Source organism: Lagopus leucura, unplaced genomic scaffold (genome assembly GCF_019238085.1).
Source record: "Lagopus leucura isolate 7727_CA_CO unplaced genomic scaffold, USGS_WTPT01 Super-Scaffold_806, whole genome shotgun sequence".
NCBI classification, from domain to species: domain Eukaryota; kingdom Metazoa; phylum Chordata; class Aves; order Galliformes; family Phasianidae; genus Lagopus; species Lagopus leucura.
This window is the reverse complement of record NW_024962260.1, coordinates 1247236-1265716: the sequence shown is the minus strand read 5'-3', so window position 1 is coordinate 1265716 and position 18481 is coordinate 1247236. Positions and strand designations below refer to the sequence as shown.

The following is an 18481-nucleotide window of genomic DNA, read 5'->3' as shown; positions in this document are numbered from 1 at the left end:
CCATCTTTCCGTGCTGGCAGGGGTTCCTCTGGAAAATGGAGGCACTGCTCAGCCCGGGTCTTTGTGAAGGGGGAGAGCGGCTGGGTGTGAGGGGAGAGCTGAGGCAGGGCAGGCTGAGCAGAGGCCCGGTCAGGAGGCAGCCCTGAGTATCCTGATCTGCTGCAGTGCAAGTCTGCTAGGTCAGCATGAGCCATTTTACAGAAGGATTCCGCATTGAAGCTCTAAGAAAGCAAATCCGAAGCTATATTATACAGATCCACAGTGGGGAAGAAGTGTTAGTAATGCCCATCGAGTTCCCTTGGGAGAGCCTGATTTAAATAAGTGATTCCATTCGCACCTCGATTGCTACAAAACGCTCATTTAATGCAATATTTAGCGAGGCCAAAGCTGACTTCATAGTAAATATCAGTGATGGAAAACTGTGAGGTGTGAGGCTGGCTGCATCAGTAAATAATCCTGGTAAGGGATTAAAGGGATTAAATACCTGATAATGTTAATTACATACCTGCTAACGCATTTTACCCAGCTACTTCCCTGCCTTTCCCTGCCCTTCCCTGCCTTTCGTGCTGTTCCTGTATATTGCAGTTGCTTTAATTCAGCAATGGCCTTCTGCTAGCCTGTACATTTCACTGAAGTCATACAGCTTTTACCTTGTAAAACATGCAGTAGCTCTAATTTGGAAGCAGTAGGAGTGGTCACTTCCAGACCTTTGGCAATCTCAGTCAAACACAATTCACACACTGAGTTTAATGTAGGCCCGGTTCTTAATTAAATAAGACCCAAAGAACCCTGACAAACAGATACAGGAGATTTTATTTAACACTGTGTACAAAGAAAGGCTACAAATGCCTTAGACTTTTTCCCCCCAATACAGTTTTTGTATCCCTTTCATACCACTTATCTCAGAAAATTAAAAAAAAGAAAATCCTGAATGATTATTTTCCCCCTTTTTGCCATTTTTCATCACATGTGCCTAAACTGAGAGATATTCAGTCGTTTCAACACCTTTCAGTAGTAAGCTCTTAGGGTTGGTTTTCTTTGCAAAAACAGAGCACTGAGATACCGAAGCACTGACAACAGCAGTATGAAACGTCACAACCAGCCTCTGTAACACGGTGAAGTTACAACAACTCCAGCAGTATTAATTCTGAAGAAACCCCAAATTATCCAAACAGTAACAAGTTGTTTTTTCTTCTACGCCTGATAAATTATCACTAATTATATAATTTAATTGTATTTATATTTAGTCTTATGACCTCCTTTCACTGGCATTCTTCATGGAATATAAACACGTGTAATAGAGATAAGAACTATATAACCAATATAGGCAAGAGAAGGCTTTGTTTTGCTCCCATTGCTTTTTGCTAGACAGACACAGGAAGGACAACACGTCACATGTGTCCTTCCATGAGATCATACTTAACTTCACCCGACCACTGTGCTGCTCTTTGTCATCCAGCATTAATTCTTCACCCTCTTTTTGCTGCCTTGGATAGTACCTAGTCACTTTTAGCACTGATATCCCATCTCTGTAAAAGATCTGTCCTTGTGTATCCAGGATTCCAAATTACTGTGACTTGCAGAAGTTTTTGTATGTTGCTGTGGAGCTCAAGACAAGATTTCTCCTAGGCTGTGAGAAGCAATGAGGAAGAGATCAGAGTGGATGCATTAGAAGAGGCTGTTGTGAAGAACCTTTCTGCTATGTCAGCAGTCAGCATTTTCATTATGTTACTGTTGTATTTGAAGGAGTTTTAATATTCAGATCAGTTTTCAGCTATTTCCATAATCCCATAATGGTTATGGAAGTCCTCTCCCAAAACATGACTAAAATGGAAGAAATTTGAGCTTGCCTATTTATATTGGCGGTTGATAATTCAATTAGGCACTATAAAAAGATGGGTCTGACCCCATAATTGCTTTCTGGGCTTTGCCTCACCAGGGAAAACGTGAGCCTCTAAGGAGCAAAGCCATCTGCTCACTGGTGGGCTCTTCCCATTGTGGTTCTTTGGCCATCTGTGGGAAGCAGCTATGTTCTCTTTCCAGGCAGGAAGCTGTTTTGTATACAAGCATGCTCTTCCACACATCCACAGGGATATAAACTGGTCCTGCAATAGAAATCACTCTGCAGATAAATGGTTGATCTGTAGAATGCCTTGAAATCTCAGAACATCTTGTCACTGCAATAATTACACAAACACAAGCCCTAGCAAAAAATCCAAGAAGAATTCTCCGTTCTGATGAATCATTTCAATGAGATGATTTGAACATGACTGCAATTAAGGCAGAGCAGTAAAACAAATATTTTTTCTAGGCTTGGGCACTCTGTGATCATATTCATTCCCAAGTATGCTTGAGCAGACAAAAAAATAGAATATATCTTACTTGCAAAACAAGCCTGCACAAGCCTGGAGCATTAACACTACCTGGTCCACTCTGTACCAGAAAGCTGGAAATATTCCAGCCATCTCCAGGAATAGCCCTGCTATAAACTCATTTCTACAGTATAGGATGATGTGGTTTCTGATAAAAAAGGGGAGGGTCTCTTACTGAAAGAGGAAACGTGACAGTAGAAAGTAAAATGATGTGGCATGTATTTGCACAGGTCACTGCATGCTTTTACAGTGGTGTCCTCCAATTCTACTATAGAGTGGCAGAATCAACAGTGGAGGCCCTTGAACAGTTTTCTCGTTCTTGCATTAGCACGTTTGCTTGACCCAGGCCTAAATCTAGCACCTGCTCCTGGCAGGAGAACCGAGATAATCCATACGCTCCTTTTGCCTCGGCCTTACTGTTTGCACCATTCAATCACTGCAGGGAGTTGTGGTATTCTATCCTTGCAGCTCAGAAGCAGCCTCTTCCAGCTTCAGCTGTGTTCTAACCTCCTGGTTCCATTTTTCTTTGCAGTAGCGTTTCACCTTTGGTTTAACACAGACTGGTGCTCTGTTGCCATGGAGGAAAAAAAATGTACAGAGCATGTGATAAGCTTTGCTTTCTTGGCACTGAACTGTGAAGATTCAGTAGTGAGAAAGAGGGCTGCAGCACATCAGAAGGGAGGCTGCAGCAGCTGAATTCCTGGCATTCCTAAATTTATGTTTATTTACTGACAAGGCAGTCAGTAAATGAGGCCACAGGTCTTCTTCTGTAACTTGAAAGGAGAGCTTCTGCTTTGTACAGTTCCAGATCATCTTATCAGAGTGATTCCTAATTGTTTTTTGGTTGTTTTTTTTTTTTTTTTCAATTTATGTCATCTTTCTTCCCTAAGACTTTGGTAAGAAATAATAATTAGCTGTGAGTACCTCCTTCTATCAGCAGTCCTTTCTTGATTTTAAGGAAGATCCACATACTTTCATCTACCCAGTGAAAACTTCCATGGAACGCACACAGGTATCCATTTAATTCTGGCTGTGAATGGAAGATTGCTGATATTAATTGTAAGGCTCGGTGATCTCAGCTGCAAGAACCCCGTGTTAAAGGAAGTGGATGGTATCTGATTTTTCAGGCAGCACTACAAAGGGACGTTAGCAAAGCTTCCAAAGCAAAACGTACCTGGACTAAACAAAAACCTAAGGAGGAACAAGTAAGTGACTGACTTGCCAACTACTCCAAATTTTGATTATTCTGAACATACTTCCTTCCTTTTTCAGATTTTTCTGTAAGGAACAGAAGCAAATCCCTCAAATCCAGCGTGAATGTGTTGGTCTTCTATTACTGCAAGTTTCTCTCTTTTTGAATTGAAGAGAGAAAGAGTGGGAAATGTTTTCCACTTCTTCCTAACATTGCCATGGTGGGAATGCCACATCTGACAGCACTGCCTCAGCAGAACAAGCCCTGAAAACAAAGGACTCAGCAACCAGTGAGGAACCAGAGAGGGTCGCTTTTTCCTCCATCAGATTTTCAGTATGTCTGAAAGCCGTGCTGGTCAATTTACATCCTGTGCATACTTCAAGAACGGTACAGTAAGAGAAATGAACAAGTTGCCATGCCTTCCAGTGTTACAGTGGGTGACAGGCAAGCTTAGAGCTCCACGTATGCTTTGCAGAACAGTACATCCATTTAAATAAACTCATATAAAAGTAACTCAATGGTGAGACACAATTTTAAACAGGTAAAATGAATAAGCTGTGGAAATACTGCAGCTTCCATCAAACACTCTGTGGTTCCACCACCTCGTGGCCAACGCAACACATTGCAGTTCTGCTTCATCTGCACGCTGACAGCCTTAGTATGAGCAATGGAAAGGTGGAATCAAGGCGAGCAGTTGGCATCAGCAAATACAGTCAGTGCACAGCTGTACTTTGCCCTTAGCTGGTATACAAAAAAATAGCAGCGTTAGAAGCCTGCAATCGCTTGGCTGCACCTCAACTTGCTTAAAGTTGTGCAAGGATAAAGAACACCAGCAGCATTTCAACGGATGTGTTTCAGTTTAATTTCAACACCCTCCCACGAAAAGCACACACAAAACAAAGCTCAGAATGATGTAGCACTATTTTCTTCTTGCCCATCATTAAAACCTTTTCCCTTATTTTGCTTTACTTTTTAATTAAAAAAAAAAAACAAAAACAAAAACTGACCACTGTTTTTGTTTTTGTTTTTTAAAAGAGAATTTTAGAATAGTTTCTAACTGTCAAGAAACCTATGCTTCTTTCTCACACTGGAGGCACAGTCTGTCCTAAAGACCTGCAGTATTTCTGCTGAAGCTGTTGATGTTTCAGCTGCTTCTTTAGAAACTTCTTTCCAATGCAATAGAAACAGAAAGAACACAAACTCAGTGCAGTTTTAAAGGGTAATTTGCTCTTATGTTGTTTATATTGTACACTGTATATTTTCTTACGGGAAATGCAGAAGTTAGGTTTTCTGACACAGCTCTTAAATCAGAAGACCTTCTGTAAAGCCACGTTTTTACAAGTCCCTTTATGTTGTAAGTGTGATAAGGCTTATTAAAAACACAACAAAGTTTAAAAAAAACCCAGGCCCACAACATCCCTTGGAAAAGAATACAAAAGCCTTTTGGAAACGCTTCATTTCTGAACACAAACGTCTATCTGAAAAAAACTTAAATTGCAAAATTAACAGCAATTCAAAAAATCAATTCTCATATTTCAAATCAGTCCATGATTTCATCATTAGCAGAAACATCCGCTCTTTTTTCCAGCCCAAAATTACCAGCTTTGGGGAAAACACACTCAACAGAAATAATTAATGGGTTACGTTAAATTACCTTTTTTTCCCTGATCCACATGCCTGCATGTTAGATTACGTTACATTAGAACTGAGCATCGTAATTGAGAGACTAAAGCAACAACCTGTAACAGTAACCAAGCAAAAGCCATTTCTCATAGTTACACGCCGTACATCAGCAACTTAATATTAATTTCCTATATAAATAAAAATAAAAAATGGGGTAAAAGTAAATTGGCACAGTCATTATGGTATTGCTTTCCAGTTTCAACACTGCAAAGGGCAGCCACAGATTCTGAACACGGAAAGGAAAGGGCTCTGGCACCCAACTGTCTCCTGCACTTTGCTCCTGCTGTTGGTCTGTGGGCCTTTTTTCCTTCCAATGCAGTCAGCAGCAGCGCCACTGCCTCAGATGCACCACACAGCAGCCTGGAATGGGCAGCTGTGCAGCCAGCAGGAAAAGGATTGTTATGGATCTGCTAGGTGGAAATGAGAACAAATACATAAAACCAAAACCACGCTGTGGTTTACTGGTCCGCCTGACTTAAGTCGAAAGTTGTCAAGATTGTGACTAATTTTTACCTTCAAAAAAGACAGAAATAAATACAAAAAATGCTAAACCTTCAAGTTTTCTTGCCTTCATCCCCTCCCTCCCCCCAAAAGCACCTCCTACTATAAACATGTTTTCTGTTTTCCAGATTCAGAAGTCGGAATGTAATGGAAATACATATAAGAGAGAAGGAATTTCTAGTTGTACGTTACATTACAAAGAGGTTTGCTCCCAGACCTAAGAAGGGAGGGATACTAAGCAATATTAAATTCCTATAAGGATCCTTACATAGCATGCAAAATGTTGATATACTCACAAAATCAGAATTTCTATTTTTTTCCTTTTTGAATTTGTAACTTCACAGTACAATATTTTCTAATATTATGCAGCAGTCAAAATTACATTGACTACAAAATCATTTCCCTTCCATTATTTCTTTCTCTCCATTTGTTTGAAAGACTCCTTTGTTGGTGGTTTTTTATATATATTTTTGTAACTGAGACACTGCAGGTCACTCATCAGAAAACATAAAATTCAGCATCACGGGGGTTGCTTTCTCTGTGGAGTTTCTCCTCAAGTGATGTTGGCAACCCAACTACACCAATCAAGATCTGTCCTTCCCTCCCTTTCTCCATGCTGATTCCTCCCCTTGTCTTCATGCTGCACTCTTCTTCTTGCCTGGATGGTTGCCACCAAATGGATGCTGCATAACTGGGTATGAAGCAACGGGGGCTGGAGTTGTTAATGACAGTGGAGTGATTCCCACCTCTCCCAGGACGTTTGGCACAGCTCCTTCATAGCCAGAACACTTTGCTCTGGATGCCAGCAATGAGATTTTGCTTTCAGTTCCCTAGACAAACACTGCTGTCCTTTACACCTGTGTAACCCCCGTGGCTCTGACCAAGTTAGGCAGGAAGACACCAGCCCAGTATTTAGTGAGACCTGCTGTACAGCTCTGTGTGGTTCCACAGAAATCCCTTCACTGCTCTTACTTAACACAGGCTTAACATTTCTGAAGAGGACACATGCATGCTACTGGCTAGGCTGTCCATAAAGTACATTCTGACATATTTATCAAAGCAGCTATCAGAAGATGACTCTCGTAGAAGCAATGCACGTACAAAGCCTCCAAAATTCAAGTATATATCTATATATTAAAAAATATGTTCTGATAGGAGTAAGCAGCCAGGCAACCTGATAACCACTAATAATTTGTTTTGTCCACGAATGCTTCAATTATTTTTGCAGTGTTAACATCTTTTCTTTGGAGTGTTGGGAATTAACAGCCTTCCCAATTAATTTTCATTAAGTTTGGCAGAGTCTAAGGAATTCAGCAATCCTCTCTGGATAATATTGCTCCTGCTTTTATATGCAAACAACCAACGAATCACAAAGCACTGACTCAAACCGTCCCTGCCTCTCTTTAATTTGCTGTATTTATTTGTAGTGAAAAATCATTGAGTCTGGGCCCTTCAACACCCCCACCCCCCAAAAAATCCACTCCATCAGAAGTGCAACATAGGCAAGAGCACAGCATCTCCTTGTATAAACATTTGCAGGAGAAGGGGTGGGCAAGACAAATAAAAAAGTTTGGGTTGTATGCAAAACTGTTTCACTTCTTTAGAACCCTGTTCAGGTCAGGACTTCAATTTCAGAGGAGGGTGTCTTAGATCCCAGACCCTTCCCTTCTTTCCTCTTCTTGCAAAGCAATGCTATTTTTGTAGCCTAGAACAGTACTTTAAAAACAGCAGTTATTAAAGACACAGTTGTGATAGATCCTTTAACTCCCTCTCACCCAAAAACGGGTATCCTATCAAGTGGTCCATTAGAAATCTTGACGTTTCTTTATGACAAATCCATAAAATGAGGAATACCTTCCATCACATTCCCAACAAGAGTAACAGCCACACTCCGCGGTGCATCTGTTCAAGTGTCTATTGCTCCTTCTAGTGGAGGTTCTGCACAGCTCTATCTCCACTTCGATTCTCATTCTCCTGATCAAAAGTAGGTATTTTTCTACCTTCTCTTCAGCTTGCCACTGGTTAACAAACAGCAGAAGCACTGATGGCCGTAATTCCCCAGAACAGGAACAGGCCAGAAATGTCTGAAGAAACACCAGTCTTCCTTTTTTCAAGAGTGGCAGATTCATGCCAAGAACAGGTTGGGTTTGTGGCGTGTTTTTTTTTGGAGTCCTGTTGGCATCACAGACATCTACACCTCGGTGGAAAAGAGAATACTTTGCCTCTTGCTGTCTGGGGTAGGGATGGTCTCTAGCTGCAGGAAGTACAGAAGGACTTGAACCTGGAAAGAGAAGGGAATAGGTAAAAATAAAGCCTTGTTAATTCATTGTCATGCTGGCTGTTTTACAGCTGGCAGACGTGACTGCATGGCTCTGCATAGGAATTTCTTTGCACTTACTAGTTTAATACAGTGCATAATATCAGGAGGAATATTAAAAACTCCAATGCTTTGGAGGCACTTTTCAGCTTCAAGGATAGCAAGTATTGATGTTCCACTTCGTTGAAAAAATTTGATCTACGATTTGCTGTCACTCAATAAAGGAAGTACAAAACAGCATGATGAGCTAACACAGCCTCCAGGTTCCTCTAGCTGTCTGCACTGCTTTAAGAAGGCTGCAAGGGCAAAAGAAATCTGAATCTAGCAAGGATTACTGAGCACTGTGGAAGAACAGTCCTTTTATCCTAGGCTTGTAACACAGCACTCAAAAAGCCTTGAGACTGCTCTCCAAAACCTTACTGTGCACAAAGAAAGAATGCAGGATGTGTGCATATCGACTATTAGTACAGATACAAACTGAACTGCCTGAAGAAATACAGTTCTGTAAACAGAGTCAAAAACGTCTGCAGTGGGAGGTGAAAGTTGTTTATGTTTCTCAAAACTGCTATGAAAAAAAGGAGGAAAGCTGAACAAGGCCTTGGTAGATGACCACAGCTTACTTTAACCCAGCTACTGCCTTTAAATGATTCAGTAGTGCATTTTGAATTTTACCTGGGACATGACTTCTAGTGACCAGCTATCAGTCATTGTTATAGGCTGGGTTGGGTTGGCAGGGATTTTACTGTCCTTCTCTGAAGGTCTGAGCAGCGTTGGTCCAAAGACAGTTGCAAGATTATGCAGGGACATCTTGTTAATGCTCTCCCTCTCAGCAACCCTGCGAGAAGAAATGACAAGTTGGATCTTTGTAAATATCTGAGTTTGGAAATGTCCTTCAGCAAGAAACCATAATTAATCCTTTTATACAAAATTTAGGTACAGACATTGAAGCAAGCACTCTCTCCATACATCCCCAAATTGACTGTATACATAAACAATACCTTGACCTGACAGCTACAATCTTAGGCACTCTACAAACCCTTGTTTGAGAAAGGGTCTGCTGATTGTTTGGTCAGGCAGAAGTGAGGCAGAAATAAAGGAATGTTTTCATCCCAGTTTCAGAAATGAGAAACTGAGGCACGCAGGTTAAAACATTTACCCAAGGGCACAAGAGTCTGTAACAAAAACAAGCCCAGATTTCCTGGATTTTAATCCAGAACCTCAGTCACAAGATCATCTTTGATGTCTACACTGACAGTCTCTGGATGTACATATGAAATTGAAATACTGTGCATGTATTAAACAAGTTTATTGTATCAAACACATGGAAATATTTGTTCACAGTTGCAACCATATTGCAAAGACAGACAAGATCAGAAAGACCAGTCTAAACAGGGAGCTGACAACTCCAGTTAGAAGTGCAAAACTGGAATTTTTAAAGATGTGTTATGTTAGATTGCAACACCTTTTGAGACAGTACTGACGAGTCCTTAAGCACAGTTTCACAATTAATACTGAAACTTTGATGCAGGTGCAGTTTAGTGGAGATATCGCAGCAGCAATTTGCATTTGCACCAGATAAGTCCTGAGACTTTTGCTACCCCCCTCCTTCAGTTCTAATCCTCTCAGTTTCAGTGACAACGCAGTGCTTCACTAAACGAGCATGAAGCAATAGTGATCTGATGAGCATCCACATCAAATCAGCAAATGCTTCTTCATTTGCCTGATTCAGCATGTGCTCAGGAGAAGGCGGCTCCTTTTTTCAAAATAACCATACTTTACACGTCGAGTAAGTATCTGAAGGATTCAAACATTACCTTTTTAAGTGGTCCAAAAGGAAAAGGAATGTGACAAGGTTGGGTTCTGGAAGTGATAACAATAGATTCAACATACAGCTTTCCTTTGCAACGGGATCTGAAAGTGCTGCAAGACAAAAAAAATAATAAAACATCACCACAGGCAGTAAATTAGAAATTGACTGAACTGTATAATGTCCCAAACCACCAAATATGGTTGGTGCTGAATGGACTGTAATTGCATCATATTTTGGAAGGCCAGGCAGACGTAAGGGCCTCACTGGTAGTTTTTTACTTGATTTCTTGGAGGGATAGAGAACCCTTTTCCCTCTAGCAGTTCAATTGCTTGCAGATGTCCAATCATTAGGATGTTTCCCCTTCATTACATATAACAAGGCATATCTCTCTCCAAAGAGGACTTCCTTGGAAGACCAAATGGGCAAACAACAAGCACAAACTCAGCAAGTAGGCTGTCATTCTATTCCTTGCCTGCCCTTCAGAAACTTGGACATTCTCCGCTTTCAAAAAATCACGGCATTTACTCATCCTCAGATTTGCAGCAAGATGATGTCATTCCAAAGCTAATTTCTGAGATCCATTCCACTTCCCTTACGGCTTGTTCCAAGCTTCTGTGCAACATTAGAAATACAGTTCTATACTGCTTTAGGAGCAGCCTCCTAAAGAAGAGCATCTTTAACACAGATCCAGGTCGTCAAGAGTTATTTTTGCTACTACCTACCAATGCCCTCTGCAAAGTTGGGGTACAGTTCATCTGTAAAGAGAGGTTCAGGCAGCTCTCGGAAGTACAGCTTCAATGTGCCTGCAATAGCATTAACATCCATCTCGCTCATCATCACTGACACATCTTTGTTATCTGAAAGAGGGAAGAAGGGTTAATAAATGCTGGCCTTGCATTCACTTTCTGATTGCTTTGATTCCTTGTTTACCTCCTGTCTTTGCCCAAATAGCTGAGAGTTTTCCTGTTTTCATTTCTCTCAGTTAAATGACAACTGAGAAATGCTGCACAAATGGCTGCAGTTTCCAGCTTTAAATCAACTAGAAGGAAGTTCACACTATCCATGGTTCCTTCTGCTCTGCCAGCAATGCAGGCCTCATCTGGAAAAAGCCCTGCATGACTGCATTTATATGCATTTCAACTTTTTCTTAATGACCACATTGGTTATTCCAGCTCCCTGCCTCAAACAGCTTAGAATAAGAGACTCTGAGGCTGTCCAGCTCCCCACTGAGTGCTAAAGTACACAGGCAATTCAGGGCTCACATTTCAGTTTTGTTACTTCTAAGTACAACAGGACCACCTCCTTCCCTGAAAACAAACATCAACCAGCAGAGCCATAGCTGGCTTAGCAGAAAATGGCATTTAATGCAAACGAAAAAAAGTTGTTCTTCAAAATATGAAACACTTTTACTTGCACTACTGAGGACTCACAAATCAATGTTTTTGGTAGTTCAGGGGGACAGAAAGGAAAATAGAAGAAAGAAGAAAAGCCACACACACAGAAAAAAAAGAGCTCAAGAGGTCCTTTGGTTGCCAGGTGGATGCTGAACGTATGGCAGAAATTTCATTTTCCACAGCACAGCAGTCTGGGGTTGTTTAATCTGCTGAGTTTGGATGTCTTTTGGGGACATGTATGTCATTCCGTTAAATGCAGCAGCACTAAGGAACACTGTTCTATACAAGATCAAGGAAGGCTTTAAAATATTGGTCAAAATTAACTGAATTTACAATCTGCACACAGCAGTATAGCCACAGAGTCAAGAAAAGAGCCCTGACCATCCATCTTCTGATTGGTAAATCACCTCTTCTTCCTAATCAACCACTGAATTGCTTCATTTATTTTCTGCTTGCTTCCTTTCACAAAACATTCTCAAACAATTCCAAGGACTTCTAATAATTTGGAGGCAGCAATGAGGAAAACTGCAGCTTCTGGTTGCTGCTTCCCCTGAGGAATCTTCCTGCTATGCACAGAGTCTTGGCAAGGCCTGCAAACCAGCCGTGTCATGTCTGCTGGGAGGAATAATAGACGTGCTATTTGGTACAGGGATCTATTCCATTGTAGGTCTTGGGTCGCATCTGTGGCTGAGGAATATGAATAAAACATGCAGCCAGTTTAAAACAATTCTCCTTGAATGAGAATCTCTCCCTCTTAATGCTTCTAGGGGAATGTAAATTAAAAATAGCACAGCCATCTGACAGGGAGCTCACACAGGTTCTCACAGGTAGGAGGAAAGCAGGCACAAATACTTACTGACATCAAAGGCCGCTTTCAAAGCCTGGATGTCGGTTGCGACCCCCGAGACGCGGTAGATGCCCACCTCCTCCATTCCGCGGCGCTCGATCTCCTCCACGCACTGGCGCACAATGTAAGGCACCTTTGATCTCTCCCTCCTTAACAAAGGAAGACAGAAGAGTTCAGTACAGCTCATGCCCTCAATTCTTGCTACCCCAGCCAGACAGGCGGGCTAAAATCACCCTGTCATTCTGCAGCAGCCCTGAGCACTAGGGCTTCTAGCCGGCTCCTCCTACTGCCCCCTGTGTCTGCAGCCCTGCGGAGGTAATGGCAGCATTCCCAAACTACCCTTGGATACATAGCAACACTGCTGCCTTCAAATTAATGCATTTCCAAAATGAGGAAACACTACACTTCCCAAAGCATGTAACAGAACAAACAGGTTTTTTTCTGGTAAACAATTCATGACAAAAGATCAGGGGTTCAAATAATACAACAGGATCCAAAGAACTTGAACGTTTCTGGTTATGGAAAGGAAACAACACTCTTTAATGGCTCTGGAACTTTGTGGCCAAGCCAGCTAACAGCAAAGTAAAAGGGCAAGGGGCGTTTCCGGAATTCTGAGAAGTGACATGCTGGAAGTGAACACCCGAGGTTTCCAAGCCTGTATGCAGGTTGGGTTTTTTTCCCATGCAAAAATGAAGCTCACAAAATGTGTACCACCTTTCTGCAGCAACAGCCATCTGCACTGCTACCCAAGTGGAGCAGACTGTACTAAGAAATCCCTCAGTGGCATTAAGACAGGTGCAACCCACTGGCTAATTGGCTTTCTCAAAAACCAGTAGGGAGAAATTCAACCCATCCACTCACTTGGTGACAATAGCAATCTTGACCCCAAAGACCCCCGTCTGTTTCCGTGATGGCATCCTCTTCAGGCTGAACTCTCGACTGGTAAACTTCACTGACAGCTTCACTTCAACCTGATCAGAAGAGAGCAGCTGTTACATTTCAAACATTTTTTTTCCCCTTTTTTTATTCTGCAGTGAACAGCAAAGACATAAACCACATCAGAGGTGTGGAAGCAGTGCTGTTTGCTGTACTTACTCCATTCATTGAGATGACTGTGCGTTGCCAGTCCTTGTCCTGCAGTGTCTGTGGGTCCAGCTGAAAAACATGGAAATGACCCTTGAGCCAAGAACAGACTTGGGAGAAGTCAACTAGTCTGGAAGGCTTCTGTGAGCAAGCAAAGCTCCTCCGCTTTCAATGCATTAATTCATTCCCATAGGAAAACACACATCCCAAGGTTTCCCAAATTTTGGGTATCACGACACATACTGTGCATTCTCCGAGCTGGGATGATGATGACATCTCACTCATATAGACAATCCTGCAACACGCGTGCAGTGTCTGCTCAACAGCAAAGCCTCGACAAGAAGCCTCAACAAGGAAAATCAGTATTTGAAAGCTAAGAACCTCACATTCCATGGAAAGGGAAACTGCAGTCATTGCTGCAGAACATCAGGCACAAGAACAGCAGGCCAAATTTGCCCTGTCCTGCAGGGCCAGGAGTCCAAAAAGGGGAGGAAAAATTTCTGAAAATAGACTGATTTGAAACAGATCTCTCTCAAAGAGCTGCAAGTTCCAAGCACGTAAGCCAGAGAAAGTCTCCTTTGTTCTCTAATTTCTTGCCTAAAGGAGGCATTGGAATTAATTTTCAGAATTCAGAAATAAGATCAAGAATTGGGAATCTCTGCGTATGTGTACACAGGAAATCTCTTGTCTGAAGACAGATGCCTGCTTGCATGCTCTACTTCAGTTTGGGAAGCCTCCTGATAGTTTCAATAGTCAAAAAAGTTAATTAAATGTAAGCACTGAAACATTAAAAGCTGGATTATCAAGGCTATGGGTTTTTCTATCAGTTCTCTTGTACTGCACAACAGAACTTTTATGTAATTTCTGTAAAATCAAAATAAGCACAAAATCCATCCATAACATCTGCTCTAAAAACCAAAAGCAACTGCAGAGTTTCGTTTCCTTTAAAAAAAAAAACACACTGCTTTTCGTTTTTGTTTTTCCCGCCCCACTAAGGGCAATTCTACCTGATCTGCCCAGGCTCACAGTATGGTGATCACAGCAATGTCAGACAGACACACGTTCAAAAAGCCACACCTGACAGTGGACAAAGACAGACCCCCTATTAAGCTCTTATTTTTCCATTCTGGAGTAATTTGTAAGCTTCAGGTATTTACAAACGTTGAATAGGTTATTATTAATTCATCACAGGGAAAGAATCACTTTGCTGCTTCTGCACAAGCGTGAAGGAACGCTAAGTCTGCTACATCACAAGGAGGAGACAGCAAAACTCATGAGCAACATGGGAGGGAGAGAAAATGGCTGTTGAAGTGCAGTTCCTGCAAGAGCTGTTCCTCCCACAGTACCATAAAACCTTCCAAATGCATGGCAGAAAACAGATGCTGCAATCTGGTCTCAGCTGGAGAAAGTGGACTGCAGTTTGCCACAGACTGCTGTGGTTGGATGAGTGCAAAATTACTGTGCTGAAACAGAAAGCCAGACTTGAGAACTTCATAGTTGTCGGCTATGAAGCCAATGGCTTCCAGGAAGGACTACATTCTGCTGAATTCAAAAGACACAATGACCCTACAGTGAGAAAAAGGAATAGAAATGGAACATGATCTACACAGAGATAGGTAACTTTGAACAAATGAAACCTGTGTCAGGATCTGACAGTGGAGGAACCCAGTCGAAAAGAAGAAAGTCAGTTCAGAAACCATGGAAAGCTGTCTCACTTGGAACTGCGTACTACTTTTAATTTCATCTTGTGCACAGTCAGGAAGAACACCTGCCTCTGCTATTGCAAGAATTCACTAAACAAAATCAGGTTCTGAAGCAAAGCCCCAAGTTCCATTTTCAGCTTTGCTTGATTTCTTTTGAGTGAACAGTTGTGAAGCTGGGAGCAGCTGACTCAAGTACTTAAACATCACACAGCAACTCCAATGCTAACCAAAAGAGTTCAAAACCAGCTGATTTTGCTGACACTTAGCTCAAACTACACTGACAAAACACAGACAAGACCTTCCTGCACGAGGACTTCCATCAGCAATCTGCACCAGCAAAAGCTAACAGACTTCAGTGCCTCCTGAGGCAGCTTTGTGGCACTTGGCTCTTGAACACCTGAGATACTGCATGCTCACAAGGAGGCAGCTGCAGCTGCACCACACTCTGTTTTGAATTCACTGTTGTCTGCAAAGAAAAAGACACCAGGGCTATTTCTGCAGTACAGTTCCTCCCTCTCACAAAACTCCATGCAAAAGCAAACTTCTCCGCCTGGCAGAAGTAAATGTTGAAACAGTGGCACCTGCTGTATGTTCTGGGAGCTCTCACACACCATCACGCTCGCTCCAAACCATCAGCAAATTAACCCAGAACTGCTGTCAGGCACACACATGGCACTTCCCCCGACCCCCTGCCACGCTCCCTGCGAAAGACAACAAGCAGAAAGAAGTTTCTCCCTGCTTACTCACACTGTGGAGACCCCAAGAAGGAGCAGATGAGCAAGTCAGGCCAACCTTGTCTCTGCGCACTTTGTTACAGATGTGATCCCACAGCGGGGTGCTGCCTGCACACACGCGCCTTCCTGCTGAATCAGACCGGCTCCTGAAGGCGTAATTGTGGCAGAAATTCCTGAAGACCCCTTGTAAGGAATAGTCAGTAACTAACAGCTCCCACATTTTGGGACTGCAGAAAGGATCAAGAGGCCGACGGGCAGAAGTTCTTTGCTGCAGCACTTCAGCAAACCCGAATAACAGACCGTTTGCCAAGAGGGTTTGCTTTTAACTCCGGCGGAACAGATCCGCCCCCGCCTGTGTGCCTGGCCGAGGTCCCTACAAGCTGGCCAGAACCTGAGCTGTTCTCCCCTGAATTTCCGTGATGGAAGTTTGGTTTCTAGCGAACTGCATTCTTTCCCAGAATCAAGAGGAAACCATTTCTGAAGTGTTTGGTTTCCTATGAACGAGCCATGCTCGGTGTTCCTGAAAACTTGACCTTCAGCTGTCTACAAAGCTGCCGGCAGGGCTCTGCTGGTAGAGGCTGCCACAGCGAACCCAACTGTTAGAAAACAGTTTTCTATCTCCTTGTAGAATGGAGTTACTGACAGCGTTATTTGCAGAGAGTATTTACGATTGCAGGGAAAAGAGGGTTTGAAATACGTGCAAAACAGTTGAAGGAGAACTCTAGCAAGGCCCAGTTCATTTAAGCTAGCAGGTATTACCAGTTCTGCTTAGGTTATGGCTACAAAACTTCTACCACTGTACAGAACAAAAGCAAGTAAAGCAAGTAAAGCAAGCAAAGCAACAAAAGCAAATAGACATTAAAAAGCGTGAGTCCAAGTCCTACTCCATCTCCTCAGTGATTGCCATACAGGGATAACCAACAAAAGCAGTGCTCTGGAGTTGGGAGTTCACAAAGACTCTTTTGCTGGGTAAAAATGGGGACTGAGCAAGGACTGTTGGTGCACCAATTGCTGCCCATGCTCCTCTGTCTCTGAGCTCTGTTGCAGGGCTGGAGGGACCCTCTGTGCTCCCCACCTGCTGTTTGATTGTTGGTAGAGAACAGCTTGTACTGAATGGAGGGTGGAGGGGGGTCAGGCTGACCTGAGCCAACCCTGCACAAATCAATGGCTACAACAACAAAAAATGAATCCAAGGTGCTTTTTAAGTAACTGAGTCGAGTAGATGAAAACTAATAAAAGAGCAAAGGCTTGAATAAGTTCTCAACAGTACTGAATGAAGCAGGAAGTTAGGTTTAACAGTCTGACAAAATCACAATAGGAAATAACAGTGTCAGTGGGAAGCAGAAAACATCATTTACACCCTGAGCAAGCTTTTAGTCCCGGACCCTGCAGTGGATCAACCTTGTGAGACCAGCAAGAGCAACACAGAAAAAGGGCAGCAGGAGCAGGCAGGTTACAAAGCAGACTGATGACAAAGAGTCAGTGAGTGTGATGCTCCAGCACAGAGAGCGGCCTGTGACAAATGGGGCCGTGCTGTCTTTTGGCCTGATTTGGAGATCAGTGACCTGGAAGAAGGAGCACTGAGTAGAAGAATGTAATCTACAGAGAGCCAAAAGGAGGCTGCTCCAAGTGAGCACAGAGCCCTCGTGTCACCAGCCCAAGGAACACTGAGGCACTGTGAAATGGCCGCCACTGCATTAATGCGACAGTGAAATGCACCTCTCAACATTTCCTTCAACTGGTTCCTGGGTTTGAGTGACAAAAGGACCCATCTCATCCCCACCGAAAGCATGAAAGATTGTGCTGTGTCTGTGCAAACAGGACAGACCTGCTAAGAGCCTTATGGGCTTGTTTGCACAGCCCCCACTGGAAGCACGTGTCGCATAGGAAAACAAACAAACTGGGCTGTGTTCCCCCAGCACCTCCAGGCCTCTTGTGACCCACTTTTTTGGCATTGGCAGTGGCAAGCTACATCCCTAAATTCACTAATGAATCAAGCAAATGGTTCTCTGTATCCTGCACAAAACACAAGAGAACAAAGCAGCTTGGCACCGCGGGATTTCTGAGTGCAAGGTTCTAGCGCTCATAGCAAATTAGCAATGAATTAAGGCACACAATTAGGTACAGAAGTCAGCAGAGGCTGAGCGTGCAGAACACAAAGTGGCAGGGACCAGGAGAAAGGCAAACTGAGGACACTGGTCAATAGCAAATGCAAGGCAGGCACTAAGCCGTCTGTGCTTTGTCTTAAGAAATCACCACGGAGAGTTTGCTGATTTTTGTCCCCCAGAAGAGAAAAGAAAACATACAGAAAGAGGAAAAAACAAAGAAGCGTCAGCAGAAGTGAAATGTCTGGGCGCAATGACTGAGGCAGCCTTAGTGTTAGTGTGCTTTATGTTATTTATTTGCATTACTTCCTCCCTTTATTAAATCTCCCTGGCAACTTCACACTCCATCAGTTTTTAAGTGTAACTGATGTGTCATACATGTTGTCAGAGTCTCACTGCTGCTGGAAACTCCCAGTCCAGCCATAACCCCATTCTTCTCCTGCCGCTGCTGACATGTTAATCTTTGCCACCATCACCCCTTAGACATGACCCACTGCTTTCTTCACTTCCACCCTGTTTTCATTGCTGGGGTACTGTTCTGCATGAGCAAACTGTTTAAAGGAACTCAAGCGTGAAAAGGTTTTCTGAGTTGACACTTGGGAAGCACTGCATGTGACAATCTGTTTTACATGGAAAACAAACCTTGATGTCTGTGAAATAGCCATGTGCACTGCTATGAGATATCCCAGATAATTAAGCAGATAACAGTGATCGTTCTGCATGGCAACAGAGGAATGATG

At 42.8% G+C, this 18481-nt stretch overlaps 1 protein-coding gene across 2 annotated transcripts in view; it reads right to left on the bottom strand.

Moving 5' to 3' along the window:
• Positions 1–795: 795 nt before the first annotated feature.
• Positions 796–18481, bottom strand: part of BCR (BCR activator of RhoGEF and GTPase) — a 99293-nt gene continuing 81607 nt past the window's right edge. For both annotated transcript variants that reach the window (XM_042865538.1, XM_042865540.1), the window contains exons 17-23: positions 13212–13271; positions 12978–13087; positions 12126–12265; positions 10598–10732; positions 9880–9985; positions 8738–8900; positions 796–8029 (exon numbers count right to left, since the gene is read on the bottom strand). In XM_042865538.1, the coding sequence (XP_042721472.1) occupies positions 7940–8029; positions 8738–8900; positions 9880–9985; positions 10598–10732; positions 12126–12265; positions 12978–13087; positions 13212–13271 (804 nt within the window). In that variant the 3' untranslated portion in view covers positions 796–7939. The remainder of the gene's footprint in view (positions 8030–8737; positions 8901–9879; positions 9986–10597; positions 10733–12125; positions 12266–12977; positions 13088–13211; positions 13272–18481) is intronic.